Here is a 24,595-nt window from a genome sequence, read left to right on the forward strand (position 1 = left end):
CAAGAATATATAGACTTTATGGGGTCGGAGATGCTTCCTTCTGTATGTTACATACTTTGCACAAACCTAATATACCCTTTTTACCCTACGGGTACAGGGTATAGAAAGGAAGAATTAGATAACAAAATAAGTTATCTACAAGAAAATAACATCCAGATGTTCGAACTGTACCACGTAATAGATGCCATAAATAATGGAATAGAAATTATAAACCACCCAAGCAGGGTGGACAAAAATGACAAAAAGTTTGCAATGTTGTTGAGTTAGGTATGCAGTTGCCAAGACTCGGCATATTCAATCCGGAATTACTAATACATCATTCAATATCCATGGTTGAGTGGAATAGGTGCGCATTGGAGATGATTCTGAGCGCTTTATCTTGAAACTTCTGCATGATATTACAGTTGCAGATCGGAATCCCATATATCCACATGAGTTTGATTATAGCCAAATAAATTAAAGGTTTCAAGGCGCAGCCTCAGCCTCACATTTTGCCAACAAGTCAGATATACTATTTGAGCCTTTGGTTCTGCTGTGACATTTTACTGAGTAGGTAAGGTGTCTAGGTTAGCCTTCTGTTCAGCACCAGACCCAAATACGTAGCTGAAGTGTTCAGTCTAGTTGTAATATGAAATGTGCCTTATATATGTAAGGATGAGTTTATAATAATGTTTAATAAAATACCAAATTAGAGTTATAATGATGAATCGAATGAATTGAACAACTGTTAACAGAGAGGGTTACAAAAATCAACTTAAAAATGTTAGACGACTTTATAATAAGCTACAGCCCACGTCTTGCTTCTGCCGAGTTTTTCACCGAGTGTGTCCGTATGCTGCCACCGGGTCCTTACCATCGCGATAACCCTGGGTTGCTAGCTGTCTTGTGCCACCTTACATTCAGCCCTCCTGATCTTCTTCATCCATCCCGGATGATAACAGGTCATCGTTTTCTGCTACGAATTTCCACAACTTGATATTTTCGCAGCTCGTTGCCGTAGGTCTCGGTCCTTCGACTTCCGTTGCTGCCTTTTTTACATCGTAGCGCCCATTGCGTTTTACTTTTGTAATGACATACGGACCCAGAAAACCACTCGCGAGTTTCCGGCCTGCAACAAATTACGTTCTCTTAATGGCGACAAGATCACCTAACCTGTAAACATGCTCACGATGACGTTTTTTATCATAATGTGCTTTGTAGGTTTTCTGCGCCTGCATGATATTGCGCTTTGCCTCTGCGCGCAACTGTTGACGTTATGCTATAAAAATATGCTATAAAAATATATATAAAATAAATTTGGTATACGCATGACACACCCTCGTGTAAGTCGAGCTTTCATTGGAAGCCTGAACTTGTAAGCCCTTGATCTAAGCATCGTACGATAATGCCGTTAGAAGCTTTTATGCGTGCAGCTATACATAGATGGTGCCAGAACTTTTTGCTTCAATTAGTCGAAGAAATAAGAACCAACAAGACGTCAGTGACGGGGAACGTAACTTCTTAAAAATCTGTCCACGTGCATAAGAAAAATTAAAACAACGACTAGGAATTCCTCAACTACACGAGTGTTGACCCAAAGAGGTTGTTTGGTCATCCGGCCAAAAACAGCCAAAACCAGCAGCACATCATAGTTAATAAGTAACGTAAATAACTCAATGCAAAGTGCTCGTTTTCTTGTCGCTTGCTTTGCATAGCAAGCCGAGCACTTAACGTTTCCTTTTGTTGCCATAAATTTGCATAGGCTGCTGCGCAGCCGACACATATGTACTAGTTATTGTCGCTAACTCTGCAAGTCAAGTTCGTTTTTCGTTATCGCATCTGGTACGGAGAAGCTTAGCTTTCCGTCTACCAGCATAAACTTTGTAAATCTCGGCGATCGCTACCTATGCAAAATAAACATTTGTGCACATCTTTTAAATTGAACAATTTCGTTTCGCTTATTTTGCAATTATTTCGCCAACATAATTTCGCATATTTGGAATCATAAAAAAGCTTATGATTATACATTTTGGTGACCCCGACGTGATTAATAATTCCACAAAACCTTGCTTAATCGCGTTAAAAAACAAAAGCGTACATAATTGAGCTCATTGTACACAAAAAATATTCAAGTACATAAGTGCAAAAATATAAGTTCATAGTGCCTACTGTACCGCCAATAAGCAGCCGTGTGAAGCGACGTTTTTGAGGGCAACGAACATCAGCAGATAAAACAGTTATTCGCGCGCGTCATTTATCTCTGCTATTTTCGGTTTTCGGTTCTCTCTCGCGTTCACAATGTCTGAGAGCGACGGTCAAATGCGCGCCTTCCAAGCTGTCGCATCAGCTGCTGCTGACGTAGCTGATGCAGCGACGCTTGCGCCAACAGCTTCGACGTCAACAGCTGTGGGCAATGCAGTGCAAGCTACGAGCAATAGTGTTGAGTTTTATAAGCGCAAGGCGCAATCATTATATGCGTGGGCGCTTTCTATTCAAAATAAAATAAATGATTGTGAAATTGACAATATTTCAGAAAGTGAGCTGCGAAAACGTGTGGAAATGCTGCAAAGTATTCAGGCCTCTTTTAATTTGGTGCATGACAAATTAGAGGAGCTGGACTTTGACGAGATTGGCAGCAGTTTGCGCTGCAACTTTGCTGAGCTGGTGGTCTGCTTGGAGGGCCGCCTGCTAAATGCAATACAAAGGATGCAATCTGGCGCGCCGCCGTGTTCGACGCTTCGGCAAGATGATCAGTCTACCATTGTGATAACTCGGTCTCGTTTGCCTGAGCTTAAGTTGCCTACATTCAGTGGTGGATATACTGAATATGCAGATTTCGCTTCGATGTTCACATCAGTGATCGCCAAGGATCCAGATCTCTCCGATGTGGAAAAGTTGCAGCATTTGAGGTCAAGCTTAAGAGGATCTGCGTTGGGCACGATTCGTGCGCTTGAGATAAGTGGTGCAAATTATTCAGTGGCGTTAGACCTACTCGACAAGCGGTTTAACAATAAGCGTCTTATTTTCCAGGCACACATCTCCGAGATTTTGGGCATTAAAAAGGCTGAAACTACAAGCAAGCTGCGAGAGTTGTCCGACAAAGTCAACGCAAATATGCGTGCACTGTTGAGTTTGGGCAATATGCAAGATGTAGCTGGCAGCATCGTCGTTCAGACAATTTTGGGCAAGGTGGATGCTGCGACGCAGGCAAAGTGGGAGGAAGCCGCCCCATTAAACGTTATACCGTCGTGGGAGCAATTTGCGACGTTCTTGGATAGCAGGTGCCAAAAATTGGAAAACATCGAGCATGCAATGGCATCATATTCGTCGAATTATCAGGTGGGAAAGAACAAAAACACTAACACCAAACGCTCGTTTGTCGCCACTAACCCATCCGCAAATGGTTGTCTGTTTTGTGACATAAATGCACACGAAATATACAGTTGCCCACTTTTTGGTAATTTGTCGCCTGTACTTCGTTTAAAGGAAGCGAAACGCCTCTCTCTGTGTATAAATTGTCTTAGAAAGGGACACAGAATGAGAACTTGCAATTCTGGATCGTGCAGAACCTGTGGTGCCAAACATCACAGTTTATTGCATTTTAATAATTCAGCTGCCGTAAATTTGATGCCTGAGCAATCGTCCGCTTCTGACTTACACTCGCGGCCGTCTTCATTGTTACTGCCACGTAGCGCTCTCGCAGCTGTTTCGCCATCATCGCTTGCTTCATTGCCTGCCCAAAATCTCGGCTCAGATGTTGTGCTCTTGGCCACCGCTGTCATCAGCATTCAAAATCGCGCCGGGACTTGGGTACCCTGCCGTGCACTGCTCGATTCCGGATCACAGTTGCACATAATAACTTCGCGATTCGCTCACCGGCTCCAACTTCGAAAGACCAAGTCGTCGGCCTCTGTGTCTGGTCTTGGTGACGTCAGTTTCAAGTCTGATGGTTGCACTGTGCACTTATGCTTGCAATCATTGGTCACTGACTATTCCGCAAATATTACTGCTTTGGTCGCTCCTTCCATTACTGAGAACCAACCAAATTTCACGGTTGACATATCTCATTGGGATATACCAAGCAATGTCCGCTTAGCTGATCCGGCGTTCTTCAAGCCACAGCAAATTGATATGCTTATCGGTGCCAATGTATTCTACGAGTTGTTGTGCGTAGGTCAGATTAAACTGGCTGATGGCCTGCCACTTCTGCAAAAGACTCGTTTGGGCTGGATAGTTACTGGAGGTGGCTCGCAGCGTCAGAAATCTGCTTTGGTTGCATCCAAGTCTCCGTCTACACAGGATTGCAATACACGAATCGAGCAGATGGTTCGCTCTTTTTGGGAACTCGAAAGTGGTGTCGATCCGGCTGTAAAACTCACCAAAGAAGAGTTCGACTGCGAGGAGCATTTCAAGGCTAATTACAGGCGCCTGCGTACTGGCGAGTATTCCGTCCGATTGCCTGTAAAGCTCAGCACAGATCTGCTTGGCGATTCCTATACGCAAGCCTATCGTCGGTTCATAAACTTGGAGCGAAAGTTAGAACGCAATCCACTTCTCAAAGCACAGTACTCTGCATTCATTAAGGAGTATTTAGAGTTGGGTCATATGTCGCTTGTATCGCCAGTTTCGCTAAATTTGTGCAAGTATTTCCTGCCGCACCATTGCGTTCTGAAGGAGGACAGCACAACGACAAAGTTGAGAGTCGTGTTTGACGGTTCCGCATCCACATCCTCTGGTCATTCTTTAAATGACATCCTAATGGCTGGTCCTTCCATTCAGTCAAAGCTCGCAAACACGCTTCTTCGATTTCGCACGTTTCCTATCGCTTTAACAGGAGACATCTGCAAGATGTACCGCTGCGTGCGAGTATCAAATCCGGATAGCTATTTTCAATGCATTCTATGGCGTGACTCGCCTCAAAAGCCTATTCAAGTTTTCCGTCTTGATACCGTCACTTACGGTACAAAGCCTGCCTCGTTTCTCTCCGTTCGCACTATGCATCAGCTGGCTGAAGATGAGCATGAGCTATTTCCTATTGGCTCCGATATCTTGCGCCGCGATTTTTATGTTGATGATTTAATCACTGGTGGTGCTTCTACAAACGAAGTCATAGAAATTATGAGACAAACCACAGGGCTACTTGCCAAGGCTAATTTCAAGCTAAGGAAGTGGTGCTCCAGCAATCCTGATGTGCTCAAACAAGTTCCGGAAGAAGACAAAGAAACTCTAGTTAAGTTTGATGATGGCAGCGACATAACAAAAACTCTAGGACTGTCGTGGGATCCTGCGACGGATTTATTCATTTTCACGTTTCTGCCAGCATTGACATCTGGTCGAATTTGCAAGCGCACTGTTTTGTCAACTATTGCCAGATTTTATGATCCGCTTGGCCTTATTGGACCAGTAATCGCAAAGGCTAAGATATTCCTGCAGGCGCTTTGGAGAGAAAGGCTTGATTGGGATGAAAGCCTTTCAGCATCATTGACAACATCTTGGCATAATCTTATTGCAGATTTTGAGCGCACAAAGCAGCTGAAATTTCCAAGGCTTGCACTTTCTGTTGGTGTTTCCATTGAAGTGCATGGTTTTAGTGATGCCAGCATAGATGCCTATGGAGCTTGCGTGTACATCATTTCGACCACGCAAGGCCAATCTCGTGCGGAGCTGCTGTGTTCCAGATCTCGTGTGGCGCCGCTCAAATCGTTGACCGTGCCCCGACTAGAGTTGTGCGGAGCCGTTTTGCTGGCACAACTCATAAACGAAATATCTCGTATGGAGTTATTCGACTGCAAGTTTTATTGTTGGTCTGATTCTGCAGTAGCGCTATCTTGGATTCGCAGCGAGCCATCCAGGTTTCAAATTTTCGTTTCCAATCGCATCGCAACTATTCAAGAGTTGACCTCTGGCATGGAATGGCGATATATTCCAACCGATTTAAATCCTGCGGACATACTTTCACGTGGAGCTTTGCCCAGCGAATTAGTCCAGTCCAACTTGTGGCTACATGGTCCCGCATTTCTGACGAAAGATAAATCTTCTTGGCCAGAGTCTTGCAATTCCGTCTCGTCGCTTCCTGAGCAGCGCTCTAAAGTGTTTGTAAGCACCACACTGTGCGAAGACATTGCACAGCAATGCAAATATGTTAACACATTTGGAAAGCTGCAGCGCGTGTTTGCATATGTATACAAGTTCCTGCACCGTGTACGAATTCCTGGGCTATCGGTGGACTGCATCCGTCATGGTACACTGCTGTTGATGCGCTCAATTCAAATGTCTACGCTTCGGGACGAATACAAGACCTTGCAGGCCGGACACACTTTGAAATCGTCTAGCTCCTGTCTTTCTTTATCTCCGTTTCTCGACAGCTCTGGATTGATGCGCGTTGGTGGCCGTCTAAGTAACTCTGCGCTCGACTTTGAAGCCCAGCATCCAATTATACTTCCAAGGCGTCATCCAGTCACGCGTTCAGTCATTATGCACTACCATGTCCGTAATCTGCATTCTGGACCTCGTGCATTGCTGGCCTCAATTCGGTTGCAGTATTGGCCAATTGGCGGTCGGAAAACAGTGTGCAGCGTAGTCAGCAAATGCACCATTTGTTTTCGAGCCAAGCCTCGTCTTGTGGAGCATGTTATGGCTGACCTGCCAAAGGATCGAGTTGATGCTTCACATACCTTTATGGTCACTGGTGTGGATTTTTGTGGGCCGTTTTTCTACAAAAGCGAGGTCCGCAATAAGGCACCAATAAAATGCTATATTTGCATTTTCATTTGCTTCGCCACCAAGGCTGTGCATTTGGAGTTGGTGAAGGATTTAACCACCGGAGCATTCTTAAATGCACTTAAACGCTTTATTTTGACGCGCTGTCGACCTACGAGGATCTGGTCTGACAACGCTACAAATTTCGTTGGCGCACGGAACGAGATGGCTGAGCTAAAGCGTCTTTTTGAATCCAGCGAGCACCTGCAGGCTGTGCAAGAATTTTGCCTTGCTGACTGTATTGATTGGCGTTTCATTCCGCCGCGCTCGCCTCACTTTGGTGGTCTATGGGAAGCGGCTGTAAAGACTGCCAAGCATCATTTCTACAGATCCGTCGGACTATCGCTGCTCGAATTTGATGAACTGCGCACGCTTGTATGCCATATCGGGGCAATTATTAATTCTCGCCCATTGTTATCCCTTTCAGAACATCCAGCAGATCTCGATGTCTTGACTCCAGCTCATTTTCTTGGTGCTGCTCCGCTGTCAACGTACGTTGAGCCTGATCTGACGAAGCTCAATTTCAATCGGCTGGATCGATGGCAGCGCGTGACGTACTACCAGCAGATATTTTGGGCTCGCTGGCGTGAAGAATACTTGACGCTTCTTCAACAGCGCTCAAAATGGCGAGTGTCGCAGCCTGGACTCTCCATTGATGATGTCGTTCTGGTCAAGGACGAGAATTTGCCGCCCCTCAAATGGCCATTAGCAAGGGTGGTCAGCCTCATCAGCGGCGCAGATGGCGTGTCGAGAGTTGCAGAATTGAGGACTTCCACTGGAACCATTCGGCGAGCCGTTCGCAAATTATGCCCGCTGCCGAAACAAGATGTTGTTGAAGACCCTGGTTCTTCAACAGGGGGAGTATGTTTGGTCATCCGGCCAAAAACAGCCAAAACCAGCAGCACATCATAGTTAATAAGTAACGTAAATAACTCAATGCAAAGTGCTCGTTTTCTTGTCGCTTGCTTTGCATAGCAAGCCGAGCACTTAACGTTTCCTTTTGTTGCCATAAATTTGCATAGGCTGCTGCGCAGCCGACACATATGTACTAGTTATTGTCGCTAACTCTGCAAGTCAAGTTCGTTTTTCGTTATCGCATCTGGTACGGAGAAGCTTAGCTTTCCGTCTACCAGCATAAACTTTGTAAATCTCGGCGATCGCTACCTATGCAAAATAAACATTTGTGCACATCTTTTAAATTGAACAATTTCGTTTCGCTTATTTTGCAATTATTTCGCCAACATAATTTCGCATATTTGGAATCATAAAAAAGCTTATGATTATACAGAGGTTTATAAGTGAAAGTGTTCATTATTTAAAAAAAGAAAAAAGGTATGTAGGAGTGTCAGGGGAAAGGACAAATAGTAAAATTGTTTTTGCAGGCTTTTTTGAGAAGCACTGGCCAAGGCAACTGGCGATGTTTTGAGCCGGAAACCATGGATGGAATAGCCATATTTGTCCGCAAAATCTGCCGTTCCGGCAACATTTTTATTTAACAACGTTCGCCACTTCACGGACAACTGTCCAACCGCTGCAACTCGCACCACGGCACAGTCCCCAAAACACGGGCGAACGGCCACGAATTAGGCCTTTTGGTCAGGTGTAACGGCGCCGCAGAACATGCCCCGATCGAGATCAGATGCGAAGTTTCCAAACCACTTGGGAAGCGGATCTTCGTAATCTGCACCAAGATTGACCACACCCCTTATTTGGGTATAGTTTGATCAGACCGAAGGAATTTCGGATAAGTACCGAGTTTTACATACCAGCCAGCGACTAAACCACCCCATATTCTGATATTCTAATGTAGTCTAATCTAAGTATGCAGTTTTGTTTGTATCCTTTAATTGATTTTAGAAACTAAGTTTTAAGTCGATCGGTTGAAAAATGCTGATTTTTCAAACAAACTTTGGAGCTAATTTTCCCCCCTTTGGAGCTAGAATTTTCCAAAATCCCTTCTTAGTGCTCATCTACACCATGATAGGATACTTGAGCCCAAATTTCAGCATCCTAGCTTTTACCGTGTGGGCTGTATGCTTGTACATATGTATGTATGCATGGGCACACATAGACACGAACTGTTGCTTGTTGTATGTATGTGTGAGTGTGTGTATGTGATGTCCCCAACTATTTGATATTTGATATATGGCAAGAAAAAACATATTGCTATATTTTAATCGTTGAATGCCAATTTCTTGATATACTTGTAGTTATGTTGATTACATTACCCAAATTTGAAATCGATCGGACAAAATTTATAACACAAACTATTCATTTGAAAAAGTGAATAAATATTAAAACCCCAATAATAAAATTAAATGCGATATATCGAAAATATCGATACTTGTGTTGATATATCGTAATACATGTCGAATACAAATACATCGAAAAACATCGTTTGAGAGTTATTGATTATAATACTGTATTCGATTGTTCACTGTACACATATGTACATACATACATACAAATATATTTGTATGTGTACGGTAACTGTAAACTTTTCGCATTTTGCGTATGCAATTAACAGCCGTAAATTATCAAAACTAAAGAAGATTTGCAAGCCAATAACTTGTTGTTGTTGTTGTTTCAAAAATTTTGATTTGAAAACATAGAACACTATTTATTACAATTAAACAACAGTGTTCGATGGCCCACTGCATACATACAACCTATATATGTATATAATAATGCATTTACGTACATACATACTTAATGATGTACATATGTACATACTATACATACAGACGTATGTAATACATATGGTGCTGGTGTAATTCATAATACGAAATTCTTTCTAGAGGGAGCAATGTCCCCCTGCCCAACCTGCGTACGCCCTTGTAGTCCGTTGTCCTAAAAACCCCTTATGCCAAATGTACTAAACAAAGAAAAAATAACATCAAAATGTTTATGTTATAATGTTAATAATTTTTATTTAATTAACATTTCTTGCCCTGTCAGTGCAAGACGAATGTACTTTTGTTCATATGTATGTATGTATGTACATATGTATGTATGTATGTACATATGTATGTATGTATGTACATACATGTGTACAAATGAACATTCACACATTAACGTCTCACATTTTGCTTTGGCTACTTCAACCGTTTGCACGCAACTACACGAACAGCTGCTTGTAAGTATGCATGTGTGTGTGTGTGTATGTATACTTAGTTGTCCCCAACTGTTTGATATTTTGTATTGTTTGTTCTGCCTGCATTTGTAAAATGCATATTTTAAAAATCGTTAAATGCAAAGTTGTAATTTTAGTTACGTAGATTATATTACCCAAATTTGATCGATCAGACAAAACACAAACTTTTCATTTGAAGAAATGAATAAATATTAAAACCCCAATAATTCAAGCTCCAACACAAATTTCGAAAAACCGAGTATGTAGTTTTGTTTGTATTTTTTAATAGATTATAAAAACCAAATTTAAAGTTGATCGTTTCAGAAATGCAGAATTTTCAAACAAACTTTGGAGCTACTTTTCCCTCCTTTGGAGTTCGAATTTTCCAAAATCCCTTCTTAGTGCGCATCTACACAATGATAGGATACTTGAGCTCAAATTTCAGTTTCCTAGCTTTTACCGTTTGGGCTGTGGGGTGTTGATTGTGTTTCAATTTTTCCACGGAAAACCCGCCCTTTTTTATGCCCAAGGAAAAATGGTGAAAAACCAAGTCAACAGTTTTTTTGTATTCTTTTTGAGAGTATACAAACTAAGTTTGAAGTTAATTGGATGAAAATTGTAGAATTTTCATACAAACGTTGGAGCCCGTTTTCCCCCCCTTGGCGTTCGAATTTTCCAAAACCCCTTCTTAGTGCTCACTTTCACTATAAGAGGGATCTTGTGTCCAAATTTCAGCTTCTTAGGTAAGAGCGTTTGGGCTGTGCGTTGATTGCCACTCAGTCAGGACAAACTCTTTTATATATATAGAGATGTATGCCTGTGTACGTATGTATAGCATGTATGTACATTCGTATGTATGTATGTATACATTGGACAATCGAGCACTGTTGTTTGATTGTAATAAATAATGTTCTATGGTTTTAAATCAAATTTTTAAAACGAAAAACAACAACAACTGCAAGTCATTGGCTCGCGTTTTTTTTTTTCTTCGTTTTGATCATTTACGCCTGTTAATTTCAAAGGCAAAATGCCAAAAGTTTACAGTTATCGTCGCTAGGCAACGACTGCGTAAGCGATAGTAAAGCAGAAACCGAAAGCGGACATACGCATATTCTGCTTCGCGTTGCGGGCAGATGTACATATGGATATATGAATGTTTGTATATGATTTGTTCTAATTGATCTCAATAACTTATAAGATGTTATTATTTAAATTTTCTGTTAATTGCATTCAAACTTCGATGGAATTATTGATTGTATCGACAGATTCAACTATCGATAGTTTGATGCTCTATCACATAGAGCATCCGACACATGCCCATCTCTAGCATCTCAGCTTATTGCATATTTACAGCGACTTACCGTTTTAGTGTTAGCTAACAACGCTACAAATGTATTCTGAACAAATCTAAGAGTCATTTACCATTAGGCCTATTTTGTGAGTGTATTCATGCGATTTACAAAAGCAGAAACACACCTTTTACATTCGCAACAATCATATTTGGAATTGAGGACACAAATTAGTGTTGAATTAAAAAATTTAATACTTACTCACTACTTATGTGGGAAGGAGTGTTGTTCCTTTTCCCTTTTGCCTTCCAAACGACGCCCTAGACAACAAGGAAGAGGAATAAGAGAAGACGAATAAGAGAAGAAGACGACGATCGACGACAGCAGGAAGACGTCCAGCAGTCGTATGAAAGAGGTTGAATTCGACAGACGTGTCGAGCAAAAACAACGACGAGTTCGGTACTTGGAACGCTGAGCCAAGCCGTGCATTTTTGATTTGACGTTAAAAGATGTAAACAAACTTATTTCTATTAATTCCCACTTTTTGATTAAATAAACATTATATTGTATTAAATAAAAAAAGCAAAATTTTGGGTGCTCGTCCCGGAATACAGTGCAGTGGTTAAATTACAACGACGCGTGAAATTTTGATTTAAAAAGCCGCAATTGAAAAAAAAGAGAACTGATTTTTTTTTCACCCAAAATGACGTGTTTAAATGATTTAATATCAAAGCCATTAAAGGCAGCAACGAAGGCAAGCATTTGCGCTTTGCATAAATATGTATTCGAAACCGAAGGAGACCGAAGTAATACAAAGCGTTTGCGAGCATTTTCTGGATTCGAATTCAACGAAAATGATGACTTACACAAGGCAAAATGCGAGTACATACAACAAAATCTAAGCGATCGTGACCTTGTATCGATTTGTGTTGTATTGGACATAAGCCACAACGTTGATGATGTACAGTTGCACATATTCCGCAATTTGGTAGCCGGCCAATTGCTTAGCAACAACGATAATGGAAACGAAGCCGACGAGAGCAACGACTAGAGCAGCGACGACGGCGAAGGACAAGAAAACGCAGGAGACGGAGATATACGCAAAAGAGGCAAAACTAGCGAGAGCGACGACGGCGAAATTGCGAGCGTAGTTACAAACATGGGAGAAAAACCACAAAGAAGAGAGCCACTAAACAGCTGGGAAATGGCAGCACCACGATTTGCCATTGGTTTTCGAGATATCGAAGAGTCAATCCAAACATTCGATGGCAGTAACGATTTATCGATAGAAGCACGGATATCAGAGTTTGAAGAACAAGCATTGTTGATGTGCTGGAGTGAACTGCAAAAATTAATATTTGCAAAGCAGTCACTAAAAGGAATAGCGAAATTGTTCGTTTTGAGTGAAGAGCGCCTTAATACTTGGAGTGCGTTAAAACAGGCCTTATTAAACGAATTTAAAACAAGAGTAAGTAGTAAACAAATACATGCAAGACTAACTGAGTGTAAACGCCGAAACGAAGAGAGCATGCAAGAATATTTTTACAGAATGAAAGACATGGCGTCCCGTGGCAATGCCGAGGACGAAGCATTCATTTAATATGTAATTGATGGAATTGATGAACTCTCAACAAACAAAACGATGCTATATGGTGCTAAAAATCTGTACGAGTACAAACAAAGAAGAGGGCAGAAAATGTTTTAAATGCAATCAGTTTGGCCATATTTCTAAGAATTGTAAGATCGAAAAAGAAAAAGATGAGAAACCAAACATGCGCATTGTGAAAAGCTTAAACGACGTAACAAGCAAGGAAATTATATTGAAAAAGCTCGACGTGTGTTGCACTGTTTGACACTGGCAGTAAATTTAATTTGATACGTGAAGATTTGTAAACGGAGTTAAATTTGCCAAAACTAAAGGAGTGCTGTGTTGTTTTAAAAGGATTCGGTAGCGAGAGTAATGCAAACAAAATTAAGCCGATTGGGCAGTTTGAGCAGGAAGTGTGCATTGATGACGATTGCTATGTGCTAAATTTTTATGTTGTGCCAATCAAATGTATGGACCTTAAAATAATAATTGGTGAAAAAATATGTATGTATGCAGAAATTGCATTCAATCACAATGGCGTTATGGTCCGAAAGACGCAAACTGAAGATGAACAAAATGTTGCAAACGATGAAACAAATATGATGAAAATTGACATTGTTGGGTCAAACTAGCCACACTCGCAGTTAAATAACCTTATAATTACTAAACCCTATTATACTAGCATAATTGTCAATATCTATTGGAAATATTCTCATGTCACAATCAGTCAATTAACCCTCGCAACTGCAAATATCACTTCCCTCTTTATTATTTGTACGTCCTACATTCTTACACTTAAATTCACCACACTGTAAGTTGAACTCTAAAGCATCAGTACGAAAATACCAATAAACAGTTTGTAATCAACTCTTGAAGAAGAACCACTGTCTATTGCGTCCAAGTCATTTGGTTATGTGTCAATTGCATTGTTATCTATGTTCAAATTAATTCACACACCGCCCAGACCTGAAGTTTCATGTTGGCAAGGAAAACGCTCCTTGACACAACATTTTGGCGCCCAACGTGGGGCTCGTGTGTGAATTTTACTGCGAAGAAATTTAAATTTTGTAATTTACATATAAATACTTTGTGGCCTTCAGCTTCGCATTGACTTGACGCGTTTCTCGCATTTTTTGTCACTTCGATCTCGCTGCAGTTGCTGTACACACGCACACAGCTAATTGCCGGCATATACATACATCACTTATCGTTGTTGGAAGTACACCGCTATTTCGTTCCTATTCGCCTTGCTGTGGACTTCGCTCGCCGTCATTTTGATCGGTCTTGCCGACTGTACTTCGATTTGTTGGAAGTACGGCACGACTTCGCCTTAATTCGCCTCGCTACTGCTTTCATCCAAAGCATACACATTATTTCTCGAAGACAACATTGCTCGCTGTTGGAAGTGCACCGTTACTTCATTCTTGTCCGCCTTGCTTCTGCCTTCGCTCATCGTCACTTGGACCGTATTTGGTCGCTGCATCACTTATCGTTGTTGGAAGTAGGAAACTACTTCGCTCTCGTTCGCTTTGCTGCTGCCTTTGTTTGACAGCAGACGCATCATTTATTGGAATTTACATCGTTTATTCGTCGGCAACCGAATAATCGCTGTAAAAATCTTCACTTCGTCGCACAATTAATTCGTCACTATCAGCTGCGTTGGTGTCTTTGGCTGCTGCATTAACAATTATTTAATTCGAGTTTGTTCAATTTAATTTGTACAGCAATATGTCGATTGAAGAACTTAAGGCCAAGAGAGGTAATATTAAACGTAATATATCTCGCATAAGGTCTTTGGTTGAAATAAAAGATGAGTGTAAACCTAAACTGTCCAATGATGAATTGCAATGTCGCTTGGGTATATTAGAGTCATATTTTAAAATGGCTTTAACTGTACAAACTGATATTGAAAACTTGGACCCTACCGATAATGGTCGCGCAGATATGGAAGACACATACGTGGAAATCAAGCTGTGCATTAAGGAGCAACTTGGAGGAGAATTAAATACCACTGTGCTGCCCTCGGAATCAGAACCGCCGGTAGCTACCATAAAGTCGTCGTCGCTGCCAAGGCTGTCGCTACCGACATTCGATGGAAATTACGCCAATTACAGCAATTTCATCAATTCGTTTGAACAAATAATTGCACGTGAGTCTGGGCTATCAAATATAGAAAAGTTCAATTACTTGCTGTCCTGTCTAAAGGGACCGGCATTAGAAACAATAAAGGCATTTCAAGTTACGAGTGCAAATTATCCTAAAGCCCTGGGAAGGCTTAAAGAACGGTTTGATAATCCCACTCTCATATTTTTAGAAAGTATTGCCGCATTGTTTGCGCTACAGCCAGTTGAAAAGGCAAACAGTCAACAGCTTCGTAGCCTAGTGGATAAGGCATCCGCAATATTTAGTTCGTTGGAGTCCATTGGCAATTCAACTAACATTGTCCAAGCCATGCTCATATATATTGTCATTGACAAATGTGATCAGCAAACTCGAAGCAAATGGAATGAATCGCTGGACTACAAGACACTGCCCTGCTGGTCTACATGCACACAGCTTTTAGAACGCCATTGTCAGTTTCTACAGTCATCAGGAACCTCTCTTCATCGCAAGTTCGACAATAACAAATCCACAACTCGTGTTAATAGCTCAACCTTTGCTATCACTAATGCATCTTGTATACTCTGTTCTAGCCCTGCTCACAAAATTAACAACTGTGCCCAGTTCAAGGCCATGAATAGCAACCAACGTTTCGACAAGGTCAAAAGACTTGGACTTTGCATCAACTGCCTCGGAAGTGGACATAAAATGGCACAATGTCCATCGACTTATCGTTGCCGCACTTGTAATATAGGGCACCATTCATCGCTACATCATGGACAACCATCGCAACTCTCGCAAACATCGTTCACGCAAGCATCAGCTGCACCAAACGACGCGTTTCACCAGGCTCAAGCTGCCTCACATTCTCACATGGAAATTGCTCCTGGTGATCAGATTCTCTTGGCAACTGCTATGGTTTTGGTCAAGGATTCATCAGGTGAATACAAGCTTGGGAGAGCACTGCTAGATTCATGTTCTCAGGTTAACTTCATAACTGAACACTTCGCCCAAAAACTTCGCTTGCATCGAGAAAGGCATCACATCGGGATCCGTAGTATCGGTGACTCCCTAACTAATCTCAAGGCTCGTACAACAACATCAATCAAATCACGAACATCGAATTATCAGTTGACGCTGCAGTTCGGAATTACGTCGCACATTGCGTACCAGCCTGACGCCGAGATCGACATCTCAAGTTGGAATTTGCCTGCTAATGCACCGTTGGCAGACTATACTTTCTTTAAGTCTCGACTTATCGACTTGCTGTTGGGAACTGAAGCATTCTTTGAAGCGCTTGCTATTGGTCAAATTCGTATCGGACCAAATTTACCCACTCTGCAGAAGACTCTGTTTCGTTGGGTCATCTCCGGCAAATATCAGCATCAACGTAGCCAACGACCACCATTGTGCTTGGCCACAGTTGAGGACTCGATAGATAAACACTTGCAACACTTATGGAAAATTGAGTCGATCGAAAGCTCGATTAAGGAGCTTCACCCAATTCATCGTCGATGCGAAGACCATTTTGTAGCCACCACACATAAGGATGCTATTGGGCGCGTTGTCGTCAGCCTGCCCTTTAAGGAGAATTCAAATTGCCTTGGAAGCTCTTTCGAAACAGCTCGAAATAGATTTTTCGCCATTGAAAGACGCCTGTCGCGTCTACCCGATATTCGCTCACAGTACATATCCTTCATGCAAGAATATGAAGATCTTGGTCATATGTCGCGCGTACAGAACCCAAATCTAAAGGAACCGCACTATTACATTCCACATCATTTTGTACTCAAACCGAGCAGCTCATCAACAAAGCTCAGAGTCGTCTTCGATGCATCATGTCGTACGACCTCTCAAAAATCGCTTAATGACTTGCTTTTGATCGGCCCTACCATTCAAGATGAGCTCTACATGCAGCTGCTACGGTTTCGGATGCATCGGTTCGCCATCACAGCTGATGTTACAAAAATGTACAGGCAAGTACTCGTTACCAAAAATGATAGAAGGTTTCAGTATATCTTTTGGCGAGCCTGTCCTTTCCAGTACTTTCCAGCTCAACACAGTTACGAATGGGACGGCGTCAGCGCCATATCTCGCAACTCGTAGTTTACAGTATCTAGCGGATGAATGTGAAAACGAGTTGCCTGTTGGAGCTGCTGCTGTCAAGTCGTCATTTTACGTGGATGATCTGCTATGTGGAGCAGACGACATCGATGCCGTGCAAACACTGAAACGGGAGATTACTGAAATACTCAGTCGTGGACATTTTCCCCTATGCAAATGGCACTCAAATCTTCAAGAACTTATGGAAGACCAAACTACTAAAGAGATAACCATCTCCGAAAACTTCGTAAGTAGTACACTTGGTGTAACTTGGCATCAGCAAGATGATGCGTTCAGTTTTACCTTTCGGCCCAAGGAAGTGTATACCACTGCTACAAAACGGACAATTTTAGCTACCGCATCATCGCTTTTTGACCCGATCGGCCTATTGTCCCCACTCGTCGTAATATCTAAAATTATCCTTCTGGAACTATGGCTTCTGAAACTCGACTGGGATGAGTCAGTCCCACAACCCTTACTTAATTCTTGGATTAAATGCTTACAGTCCCTGAACTCGGTCTCGTCGCTAACTGTTCCTCGATATTGTCTGCAACCAAGCCCTTGCAGCATTCAGTTACATGGCTTTTGTGATGCATCAATCAGAGCATATGGTTGCTGCTTGTACATGCGCACAGAAGACGCAAATGGACACATTAACGTGCACTTGATGACTTCAAAATCAAGAGTAGCACCAGTGAAAAAGCAGTCGCTTCCAAAACTGGAACTATGTGGTGCTCACTTGTTAGCTGAATTGTACAGCAAGACAAATAGCATATTTAAACATCGAACCATTACATCATACTTTTGGTGTGACTCCCAACTCGTTTTGTATTGGCTGCAACAACACTCAACTACTTTGTCCACGTTTGTGGGAAACAGAGTATCTGACATTCAGGAATTGACTTCGGATGGCATTTGGCGCTACGTTTCGACTCATCACAATCCAGCTGATCTTATATCTCGAGGCTGCCGCGTTGAAGAATTGAGAGCCTCAATATGGTTCACCGGTCCCGCATTCTTACGCGACCATCCGTCACAATGGCCAACCAAAAGGAAATCATTTGATGTCGACATAAATATTGTTAACTCGGAGAAGCGCAAAACAGTGTTTACCGCTATAAGGGACACAAACTACATACTGGAGGTCATCGATAAAATAAGCTCACATACTCGCACTATTCGTCTCATCGCTTGGATGATTAGATTCACAAAGAAATGCAGAAAGCAATCAATAGCATCGACAATTGTACTCTCGCCAGAAGAACTTCGATTCGCGTCGAACTGCATAATTTGGAACATTCAACAAACTCATTTCGCAAATGATATTCTCGCACTTCGGAAACAGAAACCATTAAAAAACAACTTGAAATTTCTCACTCCTTTTTTAGATTCGTCGAGTAGCTTTGAGCTGATCAAGGTTGGTGGGCGACTGGACTATTCGGAGCTACCAGATAGACAAAAGCATCCATTGCTGCTGCCCAGTAGTTCGCATTTCGTTTGGAACTATGTTCGTCATCTGCATCTTCAGAATTTTCATGCGGGCCCTAAGGCATTAGTCGCGCTAATTCGCTTGGAGCACTGGATTGTCAACGCTAGAGACTTGGCTCGGCGCATCGTCCGTTCCTGCATCCATTGCGTTCGCTACAGGCCCAAATTATTACAGCAAATTATGGGATCGCTGCCACCGACACGTCTCACACCTGGTTTCCCATTTGAACGCTGTGGGATCGATTTTTGTGGACCTGTCAATACATATGTTCGAATTCGAGGAAAGGGTCCTACTAAATCATATATAGCCATATTCGTCTGCCTTCTCACAAAGGCTGTTCACATCGAACTAGTATCAGATTTGTCAACCAAGTCGTTTATGAATGCCTTGAAACGAATGGGAGGACGACGCAAAATGCCAACAGATATATTTTGCGACAACGCTACTAATTTTGTCGGAGCTTCTAACCAGTTACATGAATTAAAGAAATTCATGTTTAAGAAGGAGACTCAAACGGAAATTCAACAATTTGGTGCGTCGGACTTTATTAATTTTCATTTTATTCCACCCAGGGCACCCCATTTTGGCGGCCTTTGGGAAGCTGCAGTGAAGAGCGCCAAGGGTCTTCTAAATCGCACATTGGCGAACACGAGGTTCACATTCGAAGAGCTGAGCACCGTCGTTGTGGAAATCGAAGCCATCCTCAACTCGCGCCCTCTGTCACCGCTGTCATCAGATCCAAACGATTACAGCGCACTGACTGCCGGACATTTCTTGGTCGGAGACTCACTCCGCTCATTGCCTGAAAGATCATTAGAACCATGCAACTTGTCTAATTTGGATCGGTATGACATGATGACCGCTATTAAGCAACGATTTTGGAATCGCTGGAACGCCGACTACATAAACGAGCTACGAGCTCGTACTAAGTGGACGTCAACGTCACCGAACTTAACTGAAGGAACGTTGGTAGTTGTACACGAAGACAATCTGCCCCCGCTTCGATGGAAATTGGGTCGCGTTGAGTCAACCGTGATCGGAAGAGATGGACGAATTCGGGTGGTGCACCTACACAAACTAGCGATACTACCTGCTTGTTGAAAGGGTCCTTTCAAAGGGGCCGGGATGTTGGGTCAAACTAGCCACACTCGCAGTTAAATAACCTTATAATTACTAAACCCTATTATACTAGCATAATTGTCAATATCTATTGGAAATATTCTCATGTCACAATCAGTCAATTAACCCTCGCAACTGCAAATATCACTTCCCTCTTTATTATTTGTACGTCCTACATTCTTACACTTAAATTAACCACACTGTAAGTTGAACTCTAAAGCATCAGTACGAAAATACCAATAAACAGTTTGTAATCAACTCTTGAAGAAGAACCACTGTCTATCGCGTACAAGTCATTTGGTTATGTGTCAATTGCATTGTTATCTATGTTCAAATTAATTCACACACCGCCCAGACCTGAAGTTTCATGTTGGCAAGGAAAACGCTCCTTGACACAACAGACATGATACAGGAAAATATGGAACTCGATATAAATAATGACGTCAGTGAGTACGCTAAGCACGAGGTGCGCGAACTAATAATGAAATACAAGCCAGACAAGCCGAAAACAATAAACATTGAAATGAAAATTGTTCTTAAAGATGATACACCAATTTTTTCACGTCCCCGTAGATTTTCAATTTCAGAGACACGCATTATAGATGAACAAGTAGACGAGTGGTTGCGAAATGGCGTAATTGAAGAGTCCGATTCAGAGTATACTAGTCCTGTTGTACTTGTAAAGAAGAGCGATGGTACACCACGTCTTTGTATCGACTACAGACGTATTAACAAGGTAATGTGCAAAGATCATTTTCCACTACCACTAATAGACGACCAGCTAGACCGCTTGCAAGAAGCGATGATATACAGTACGATTGATTTAAAAAATTGATTTTTCCATGTACCAGTTTCGGAGTCTAGCAAAAAGTACAATACCAGTTTTGTAAGGTGCCGTTTGGTATGACGAATTCACCAAGCGTGTTCCAGCGGCACATCAATGCGATTTTTCGACCATTAGCACGCCAAGGTATAGCATTGCCCTACGTAGTAAATAAATATTAAATAATAAAATTAAATGCGATATTTCGAAAATATCGATACTTGTGTTGATATATCGTAATAAATGTCGAATACATATACATCGAAAAACATCGTTTGAGAGTTATTGATTATAATACTGTATTCGATTGTTCACTGTACACTGTAACGGGTATAGGACATATCCCAGTAGAGTAGGCGAGGTGGTGTGTGTATGTTGGAGAGCGCACGCACGCCATGATATTTACAGAAGCCCGCTCTTTGCTAATTTATCTCCCTCCCTTCACTTGAAGGAGGCAAAACAGGATGCAAACCTGTAACTCTGGATCATGTACTTCATTTTCACAATTCAGCTTCAGCCGTCTGGTTCTGGTTCACAGCCCCCTGCCCACTTGCAATCATTTTTGTCACGCAGTGCGCTTGCCGCTATTTCGCCATCCTTGTCATCAGAGCCTACCCATAATCTCATTTCGGATGTTGTGCTCCTGGTTACTGCGGTTACAAGTGTAAAAAAAGCAGACACCTGGGTTCCTTGTCGTGCACTGCTAGATGCTGCATATAATCAGCTTTCGGTTTGCGCATCACTTGCAATTGCGAAAAACAAAAAAGTCTACTTCAGTGTCAGGTTAAGGTGACACTAATTTCGTTTCTGATGGATATGTTGTAAAACTTTGCTTGAAATCTAATTCATCAGATTATTCTACAGAAGTTTCTGCGCTGGTTGCTCCTGCAGTCACAGAAAATCAGCCTAACATGACCAAATGGAACATTCCTAGCAACATACGGCTAAATTTGGATGGGTAGTTTCTGGAGGTGGCTCCCTACATAAACAAACAATTTTGGTTGCAGCAGCACACAAATCAGTTAAAGATGTTGATTCTACTACACAAATAGAGCATATGGTTCGCAGTTTTTGGGAGCTTGGACCGGCCATTATCAAGTCGTCAAACACACAAAGGAGGAACTTGATTGTGAAGAGCATTTTAAGGCTAATTGCACTCGCCTGTCTACTGGCGAATATTCTGTTCGTTTGCCAACCAAGCTTGATCGGAATCCATATTTAAAGGTTAAATATTCGTCGTTAATTCAAGAGTACCTGGACTTGGGACATATGTTCAAAGTTGCAACAGAATCGCTAGCAAATTGTGAATATTTCCTGCCGCCTCATTGCGTCCTCAAAGAAGACAGCAGTCAACAAAGTTGAGGGTCGAGGTTGCATCCTATGGCGGAATTCGTCTCAAGATAATCTACAGGCTCATTAACTGGATACTGTTACTTATTGTACAAAGCCTGCATCTTTTTTGTCCGTTCGCGTTATGCATCAACTTGCTGCAGACGAGCAGACTTCGTACCCTATTGGCTCTAAGATTTTGCGTCGGGACTTCTACGTAAACGATCTTATTACTGGTGGAGCATCCGTAGAAGAAGCTCTCGAAATCATACGGCTGTAACGTTCTTACTCTGCCGCGGGTATGCTCGCCGGCCAGAGTATGCTGAAATAAATTAGGCACCCCAAAGTGCCGAGGTGTCCAACAAATAAAAGAGGGCGGTGCCCCAAAACTTCTCCACGTGTTTCTTTAATATTCTTAAAATAAGAAAACTCAAACTGCCCGCGCTTCAGTGCGTGTTGGCCGAAAGCAAAGAACAAACTAAAACTAAAACGAACTTAAAATTACTTGCCTTCATGGCTTACTGTTCTTACAATTACTTGTTCTTATGACTACTCGTAATGACGCGCGGCTGCCCGCTATGCAACGCGTCATTACACGTCCCCCCTTCCTGAGCGGGGCACGTTCCTCCTTCCTGAGCGGAACACGATCCGGTCGAGGGGGGTGGCTGCCAACGCCACCATCGGAAGCCTTCCTTCTTCAGTCATCCGTCGCAAGCCATGCGCCTCCGCCGGTGTAAACATCGCCCACGCAAGGGGCTTGGTGGAGCCGTCGCACCTCTCCAGCACCACCATCGGCTGCTCGCTCGCTGTGCCATCGGGCTCTCGGCCCCACGCCATGAACACTAGCCAATAGACATGCGGCTGTACCACCTGCGGCCCCACTGCATGCAGCCGTTTCAGCTCCTGCAAGCATCTGGCGTATATCAGACGCGCCTCCACAACTCGCAGGGCTACTTCCACCCGCTGCTGCTCCTCGCGCTGCTCGCGTTGTCGCTGTTCCCGACGCCGCAGCCTCTCAACGCGCTGCTGCTCTTCCAGACGCGCCTGTTGTGCCCGTTGGCGTTGCTCTCGCTGCTGTTCATCTAGTTGTGCCTGCTGCATCCGTTGGCGTCGCTCTCTCACTCGACGGCCCCCCCGGTGCCCACGGCGGCGACGTCGGTTGTCTGCCGGCGTTGGTGAGCTTGCGGGCGCCCGAAACTGGCAGTTCCGGGGGTCCCGGTCGAATGCCATCTGTTCCTGCAGCCTGCACCACTCTTCTAGATCCTTATAGCCCTTTATCGCGTCCATGTTTCGTTTTTTTTTCCCCCTTTTGCCTTATGTTGTTTTCTCCAATTTTGCCGTTCGACACGCCGGTCCCCTCGTGTAATGCTGTTGTGCCAGCTGTTTGATTAGCGCTGCCACCTCTCGCGGTTTGCCAGTGCTACCCATGCCCGACGGTCTGTCGTCGGTGTTACCACTCGCAGCGATAGTGGTCGGTGCTTCCACTTATCGCATCTCCACGATAACTCGTTATCGACGGCCACCTGTCGCTCTGGTAACTCGACATCACCGCCCACATGTTTATGTTATGCTTGGTTTCCGGTCCTGGGCTATTTCAGGCCTGAAACGTAACAACAAGTTTTGTCTAATTATGTCTTATGCTCACATGGGTGTCCTCCTCGGCCAGAACGGCCACTTTGCCGCTCCCGCTTAAGTAGACACCCGTTGCATTGCTGTTGTTGCTGTCTGTGTGACCAATAGGGCCCTGGCTGCTGTAACTGCTGTAACTGCTGTCTTGGCTGTCGTGCGGCTGTTGCGACCGCGGCTGCTTTCGTCGTGTTCGTTGACATGGCCGATCTAGTTGCCCGGACTGCCGCTGCGTCTGCGGAGATTGGTGCTGTGGCTGCTGTGAAGCTGTCGGTGGCGTGGCCCTGGTGACCATACTAACGCTGCCTCTGTCGTCGCTGCCTTCGTCGGCTTCGCTGTCTTCTGCATTCACCGCTTTTAGATCCCGCACATGTGCCGTTCTACCTCTGCCGCCCGCTACTGGTCGCACACGCACTATCACTGGGGATATGAATGCCCGCACCGTGAATGGTCCATCGAAGCGAGGCGCCAACTTGGCCGCAAACTGCTCGGCTGCGTTGGACAGGTGATGTTGTCGCACGATCACCTCGTCGCCCAGTTTGGGTCGCCACTCGCGTCTCCGCAGATTGTACTGGCGCGCCTGATCTTCGCTGGCCACCCCTTGGTTTCTTCTTGCTATGCGGGCAACAAACTGTAGCAGCGTTGCGTGTGTTTCTGGGCTACCTGGTGCTGCCTCAGGGGCATCAGGATCCCTGCCGTACAGTGTGTGTGGACGCCGTGGTTCTCTCCCAAATAGGATGAAAGCCGGTGAGTAGCCCGTTGCGTCTGAAATTGCTGTATTAATGGCCAATTGTGCTTCTGGCAGTTGTTCCCACGTGTGTAACGTTGTTACTCGTTACACCTCCCCCTTTCCCCAAGGGGTCGAACGGCAGATGTGTAGTCTGGGTCGCCACTCGCGTCTCCGCAGATTGTACTGGCGTGCCTGATCCTCGCTTGTCACCAAGGCTGCATGTCGGGCTCTGCGATTTCGCCTCCGCCGTCTGCGTGGCCGTGGATCGTTTGGCCGCCCACAGTCACCGCCCCGTTGGCCATTTGGACATAATCCAGTCCCAATGTGAGCTCATCTATGCATCCGGGGAGTGTGAGCAGCGGCAGTACTACGCGACTGTCGCCCACCGTGACCGTCGCCTTCGTTTCTTCACGGACCGTCTTCTGTGCCCCGTCAACCATGGACACAGTCACGCTCACGGACCGTACATTTCCTCCGTCTGGCGCCCGCAGACGTTGCGCCAGCCTCGGACTCGCGAAGCTGCGTGTC

At 43.7% G+C, this 24,595-nt stretch overlaps 1 protein-coding gene across 1 annotated transcript in view; it reads right to left on the bottom strand.

Annotated features, from left to right (window-relative positions):
* The window catches only part of LOC115630077 (UPF0746 protein DDB_G0281095-like), a 164,890-nt gene extending 141,892 nt beyond the window's left edge, over positions 1–22,998 (bottom strand). Inside the window, exon 1 of the mRNA XM_030526700.1 lies at positions 22,487–22,998. Coding sequence (XP_030382560.1) covers positions 22,487–22,998 — 512 coding nt within the window. The remainder of the gene's footprint in view (positions 1–22,486) is intronic.
* Positions 22,999–24,595: the final 1,597 nt, after the last annotated feature.

The sequence above is a fragment of the Scaptodrosophila lebanonensis genome, unplaced genomic scaffold, assembly GCF_003285725.1.
Source record: "Scaptodrosophila lebanonensis strain 11010-0011.00,11010-0021.00 unplaced genomic scaffold, SlebRS2 tig00000302-arrow-arrow-pilon, whole genome shotgun sequence".
NCBI lineage: Eukaryota > Metazoa > Arthropoda > Insecta > Diptera > Drosophilidae > Scaptodrosophila > Scaptodrosophila lebanonensis.